The sequence below is a fragment of the Petromyzon marinus genome, chromosome 30 (genome assembly GCF_048934315.1).
Source record: "Petromyzon marinus isolate PM22_M1 ecotype Great Lakes invasive population chromosome 30, UKy_Petmar_22M1.pri1.0, whole genome shotgun sequence".
Lineage (NCBI taxonomy): Eukaryota > Metazoa > Chordata > Hyperoartia > Petromyzontiformes > Petromyzontidae > Petromyzon > Petromyzon marinus.
Window position 1 is genome coordinate 4,410,151 of NC_133696.1, and position 7,146 is coordinate 4,417,296.

The window sequence follows — 7,146 nt, forward strand, 5'->3', positions numbered from 1 at the left end:
CATGGTACACTGGACTCCCATGGTAAACTAGAATTCCATGGTAAACTGGACTGCCATGGTAAACTAAAATTCCATGGTAAACTAGAATTCCATGGTACACTGGACTCCCATGGTAAATTAGAATTCCATGGTACACTGGACTCCCATGGTAAAATAGAATTCCATGGTAAACTGGACTCCCATGGTAAACTAGAATTCCATGGTACACTGGACTCCCATGGTAAACTAGAATTCCATGGTACACTGGACTCCAATGGTAAACTAGATTTCCATGGTACACTGGACTGCCATGGTAACTAGAATTCCATGGTAAACTGGACTGCCATGGGAAACTAGAATTCCATGGTAAACTGGACTGCCATTGTAAACTAGAATTTCATGGTAAACTGGACTCCCATGGTAAACTAGAATTCCATGGTACACTGGACTCCCATGGTAAACTAGAATTCCATGGTAAACTGGACTGCCATGGTAAACTAGAATTCCATGGTAAACTGGACTGCCATGGTAAACTAGAATTCCATGGTAAACTGGACTGCCATGGTAAACTAGAATTCCATGGTACACTGGAACCCCATAGTCAAATGGACTCCAATGGTAAACTGGACTCCAATGATAAACTAGAATTCCATGGTAAACTGGACTGCCATGGTAAACTAGAATTTCATGGTAAACTGGACTCCCATGGTAAACTAGAATTCCATGGTACACTGGACTCCCATGGTAAACTAGAATTCCATGGTAAACTGGACTGCCATGGTAAACTAGAATTCCATGGTAAACTGGACTCCCATGGTAAACTAGAATTCCATGGTAAACTGGACTGCCATCGTAAACTAGAATTCCATGGTACACTGGACTCCCATGGTAAACCAGAATTTCACGGGAAACTGGACTCCCATGGTAAACTAGAATTCCATGGTAAACTGGTCTGCCATGGTAAACTAGAATTCCATGGTAAACTTGACTGCCATGGTAAACTAGAATTCCATGGAACACTGGAACCCGATAGTCAAATGGACTCCAATGGTAAACTGGACTCCCATGATAAACTAGAATTCCATGGTAAACTGGACTGCCATGGTAAACTATAATTCCATGGTAAACTGGACTGCCATGGTAAACTAGAATTCCATGGTACACTGGACTGACATGGTAAACTAGAATTCCATGGTAAACTGGACTCCCATAGTAAACTAGAATTCCATGTTAAACTCGACTGCCATCGAAAACTAGAATTCCATGGTACACTGGACTCCCATGGTAAACCAGAATTTCATGGTAAACTGAACTCCCATGGTAAATTTGAATTCCATGGTAAACCGGACTGCCATGGTAAACTAGAATTCCATAGTAAACTGGACTCCCATGGTAAACTAGAATTCCATGGTAAACTGGACTGCCATGGTAAACTAGAATTCCATGGTAAACTGGACTGCCATGGTAAACTAGAATCCCATGGTACACTGGACTCCCATGGTAAAATAGAATTCCATGGTAAACTGGACTCCCATGGTAAACTAGAATTCCATGGTACACTGGACTCCCATGGTAAACTAGAATTCCATGGTACACTGGACTCCAATGGTAAACTAGATTTCCATGGTACACTGGACTGCCATGGTAAACTAGAATTCCATGGTAAACTGGACTGCCATGGGAAACTAGAATTCCATGGTAAACTGGACTGCCATTGTAAACTAGAATTTCATGGTAAACTGGACTCCCATGGTAAACTAGAATTCCATGGTACACTGGACTCCCATGGTAAACTAGAATTCCATGGTAAACTGGACTGCCATGGTAAACTAGAATTCCATGGTAAACTGGACTGCCATGGTAAACTAGAATTCCATGGTAAACTGGACTGCCATGGTAAACTAGAATTCCATGGTACACTGGAACCCCATAGTCAAATGGACTCCAATGGTAAACTGGACTCCCATGATAAACTAGAATTCCATGGTAAACTGGACTGCCATGGTAAACTATAATTCCATGGTAAACTGGACTGCCATGGTAAACTAGAATTCCATGGTACACTGGACTCCCATGGTAAACTAGAATTCCATGGTACACTGGACTCCCATGGTAAACTAGAATTCCATGGTAAACTGGACTGCCATGGTAAACTAAAATTCCATGGTAAACTAGAATTCCATGGTACACTGGACTCCCATGGTAAATTAGAATTCCATGGTACACTGGACTCCCATGGTAAAATAGAATTCCATGGTAAACTGGACTCCCATGGTAAACTAGAATTCCATGGTACACTGGACTCCCATGGTAAACTAGAATTCCATGGTACACTGGACTCCAATGGTAAACTAGATTTCCATGGTACACTGGACTGCCATGGTAACTAGAATTCTATGGTAAACTGGACTGCCATGGGAAACTAGAATTCCATGGTAAACTGGACTGCCATTGTAAACTAGAATTTCATGGTAAACTGGACTCCCATGGTAAACTAGAATTCCATGGTACACTGGACTCCCATGGTAAACTAGAATTCCATGGTAAACTGGACTGCCATGGTAAACTAGAATTCCATGGTAAACTGGACTGCCATGGTAAACTAGAATTCCATGGTAAACTGGACTGCCATGGTAAACTAGAATTCCATGGTACACTGGAACCCCATAGTCAAATGGACTCCAATGGTAAACTGGACTCCAATGATAAACTAGAATTCCATGGTAAACTGGACTGCCATGGTAAACTAGAATTTCATGGTAAACTGGACTCCCATGGTAAACTAGAATTCCATGGTACACTGGACTCCCATGGTAAACTAGAATTCCATGGTAAACTGGACTGCCATGGTAAACTAGAATTCCATGGTAAACTGGACTCCCATGGTAAACTAGAATTCCATGGTAAACTGGACTGCCATCGTAAACTAGAATTCCATGGTACACTGGACTCCCATGGTAAACCAGAATTTCACGGGAAACTGGACTCCCATGGTAAACTAGAATTCCATGGTAAACTGGTCTGCCATGGTAAACTAGAATCCCATGGTAAACTTGACTGCCATGGTAAACTAGAATTCCATGGAACACTGGAACCCGATAGTCAAATGGTCTCCAATGGTAAACTGGACTCCCATGATAAACTAGAATTCCATGGTAAACTGGACTGCCATGGTAAACTATAATTCCATGGTAAACTGGACTGCCATGGTAAACTAGAATTCCATGGTACACTGGACTGACATGGTAAACTAGAATTCCATGGTAAACTGGACTCCCATAGTAAACTAGAATTCCATGTTAAACTCGACTGCCATCGAAAACTAGAATTCCATGGTACACTGGACTCCCATGGTAAACCAGAATTTCATGGTAAACTGAACTCCCATGGTAAATTAGAATTCCATGGTAAACCGGACTGCCATGGTAAACTAGAATTCCATAGTAAACTGGACTCCCATGGTAAACTAGAATTCCATGGTAAACTGGACTGCCATGGTAAACTAGAATTCCATGGTAAACTGGACTGCCATGGTAAACTAGAATCCCATGGTAAACTGGACTGCCATGGTAAACTAGAATTCCATGGTACACTGGACTCTTATGGTAAACTAGAATTCCATGGTACACTGGACTCCCGTGGTAAACTATAATTCCATGGTACACTGGACTCCCATAGTAAACTAGAATTCTATGGTAAACTGGACTCCCATGGTAAACTAGAATTCCATGGTAAACTGGACTGCCATGGTAAACTAGAATTCCATGGTAAACTGGACTCCCATGGTAAACTAGAATTCCATGGTAAACTTGACTGCCATCGTAAACTAGAATTCCATGGTACACTGGACTCCCATGGTAAACCAGAATTTCACGGGAAACTGGACTCCCATGGTAAACTATAATTCCATGGTAAACTGGTCTGCCATGGTAAACTAGAATTCCATGGTAAACTTGACTGCCATGGTAAACTAGAATTCCATGGTACACTGGAACCCCATAGTCAAATGGACTCCAATGGTAAACTGGACTCCCATGATAAACTAGAATTCCATGGTAAACTGGACTGCCATGGTAAACTATAATTCCATGGTAAACTGGACTGCCATGGTAAACTAGAATTCCATGGTACACTGGACTGACATGGTAAACTAGAATTCCATGGTAAACTGGACTGCCATGGTAAACTAGAATTCCATGGTAAATTGGACTCCCATAGTAAACTAGAATTCCATGGTAAACTCGACTGCCATCGAAAACTAGAATTCCATGGTACACTGGACTCCCATGGTAAACCAGAATTTCATGGTAAACTGGACTCCCATGGTAAATTAGAATTCCATGGTAAACCGGACTGCCATGGTAAACTAGAATTCCATAGTAAACTGGACTCCCATGGTAAACTAGAATTCCATGGTAAACTGGACTGCCATGGTAAACTAGAATTCCATGGTAAACTGGCCTGCCATGGTAAACTAGAATCCCATGGTAAACTGGACTGCCATGGTAAACTAGAATTCCATGGTACACTGGACTCCCATGGTAAACTAGAATTCCATGGTACACTGGACTCCCATGGTAATCTAGAATTCTATAGCAAACTAGAACCCCATGGTCAAATGGACTCCTATGGTAAACTGGACTCCCATGGTAAACTAGAATTCCATGGTAAACTGGAACCCCATAGTCAAATGGACTCCTATGGTAAACTGGACTCTCATGGTGAACTGGATTTCCATGGTAAACTGGACGTCCCTGGTCAGCGGGGTCGGCAACCACGTGACCCATTCGGCGCACGCATCGTGAGCCTGAGGAATCGATAGTGATCGATGGATGGATGCACCAGGAGTTCTTCTCAGCACTTCCCTGCGGGGTTTAAAGGCCCGCACACGCAGTGCATCTCTCTGCCACATCGGCCACTCTTCAAACACGCGTCATGATAACCATGTGTAGATTTGGGCTCAGGAGTGGTAGATTATAAAATATCTCGGGGGCGTGGAGGGGATTGTCGGTAAATATTGGTTGCTGGATATAACCGTTTGAGATTCATGATCTCTCTTTCTATAAGGAGGCCCTATGCGATTCGTCAGCGAGTTAATCGCGGTTAGGCGTGGGCAATCGTCAATGTAATTCCGTTCTGTTTCTAATTCAGTAAATCCAGTCCGCGTTAGTGCAGCGCTGTGAACCTCACTCCACCCGAGTTTGATTTCTGGTGACGGTTCACATCGGCCGCGAGTGACATTCGGTCCCTTTGGGCCTGCGTCCTCCACCAACCCGCACGGAATTAGGTGGTGACGTATGGCCAAACAACCCCCACGACGGACATGGCTTGGGTGGGCCATCATCCAGCAGTGGATTGGCAAAGGGCTGACAAAGGGTCATCCTAAAATACTACATTTCTCCAAGTCTCATCATCAGGCCAATTGCCTAAAAACATTCGAAGGACAGTTTCCTGAAGCGTCGCGCGCGATACATTTCCACCACTGTCAACTCAGTATCACGATTTAAAGACAAAATGACGCTCATTGTAAGTGAACCATGTAATTTTTCTCCCGCGGTATGTAACTCTAAAGCCGATAGATGTTCGCGCTCTCACGTACGTGGTTTAAAATATGTCTACATGGCTGTATTAAACTAAACTAAAATTACGTCATTGTTTCATCACGGGACCTCCTTTGCCAGTACCAAAATATGAGAATAGGCTGTCCCCTTTTTTCTGGCAACAAAACAGCTGTGTTAAGATGTTAAAACACCAAACTGAAACCTTTTACAAGGAATCATGTCTGCATTAACCGAAAGGCGTCCTCTGGTCTAACACCGTTTGAGACGAGGCTCAAAAGAAAGCTGTCTCTGGTGTGGACCAATCAGTTTCTAAGACGATGCATATATTATCAGTGTTTTTTGTTTGCATTCTGACCACGAGTATTGTGGTTAATGCAGACATGATTCCTTGTAAAAGGTTTCAGTTTGGTGTTTTAACATCTCAATACCTGTTTTTTTGTCAGAAAAAGGGGAAAACCTATTCTCATATGTCATTGTTTACCAGGTAAGGCCCAGTGAGCTACGTAGCTTTTTTTCAGAAGGGACCTGGCCACCAATGATAGCTCAACGAAGTGGCTTATCACGTGTGAACTTACAGCAACCAAATATTCTAAACATATGTTTCTAACTGTGGAGGGAAACCCCGGAGGACCCGTAAAGACATGCAAACTCTGAATATGCAGCAGCAGGCGTCAGGGTCGAGATCGAACCCACGACCTCCTGTATACCAGGCGAGGTAGTTGACATCTTGCCGCCGCGGCGCCAGCCACCAGCTCTCAATATATGTACACAGTAATCGCACGTGTACCACCGCCTGGAGGCGACTTTGGACTACTCAATACACGACGACGCTATAGCCCCCCCCCCCCCCCCATTGTGTGTGGACGTGCGCCGCGTGTACACGCGGTCTGTGGGCAAAAGCAATGCGAGAGGGGTGGGCGGGCAGAGAGGATGCGGGGAGGAATCGGGAGAGAGCGAGCGAGAGGATGGAGGAAGAGAGATAGATGTAGGGGGAGAGGGAGGGAGGGAGGGGATGAGGATGGGAGGGGGTGCGGTTTGCAATTTGGATGAGAGCGAGAGAGAGAGAGAGAGCGAGAGAGAGGGAGGGAGAGCCAGAGGGGGAGGAGATGGTAGGGAGGAGGAGGAGGTGGTTGGTGTGGTAGGGATGGGGTTGCAGAGGAGGGGGTGCGGGAGAGGGGCGGGCAAGGGGCGGGTGCCTCTCGCAAGCGAGCGCACAATTCCTTTGCTCCGGTGATGGCCGCATCGGCTCTGTTGTATCGTGCGAAACCAATTCTCGCCGAACCGCTCCCTGCAGCAGCATCATCATCAGCAGCAGCATCATCAGTAGCAGCAACAGCAGCAGCAGCATGGCCCGCAGCCCCGAAGAGCCGGCCAAAGCCGTAGCGTACCTCAAAGAGCTGAACCGCATCATCGAGACCCAGCAAGAGCTCATCGAGAGGCAGAGGAGACGCATCGAGGAGCTGGAGGGACAGGTGGCTCAGCTGAACAAGGAGAACGCGGCGCTCCGGGAGCAGCAGCAGCGGCTCCTGCAGGGGCCACCGTGCCCTCTCACGCCCAGCGGTGCCATCGGGAAACTGGCCGGGTCACAGCAGAGCCAAGAGTGAGT

The 7,146-nt window shown here is 45.5% G+C and overlaps 1 protein-coding gene across 2 annotated transcripts in view; it reads left to right on the forward strand.

The window, feature by feature from the left end:
- The first annotated feature begins 6,711 nt into the window (after positions 1–6,711).
- Positions 6,712–7,146, forward strand: part of LOC116947493 (IQ motif and SEC7 domain-containing protein 1-like) — a 220,764-nt gene continuing 220,329 nt past the window's right edge. For both annotated transcript variants that reach the window (XM_032963300.2, XM_032963302.2), the window contains exon 1: positions 6,712–7,140. In XM_032963300.2, the coding sequence (XP_032819191.2) occupies positions 6,887–7,140 (254 nt within the window). In that variant the 5' untranslated portion in view covers positions 6,712–6,886. The remainder of the gene's footprint in view (positions 7,141–7,146) is intronic.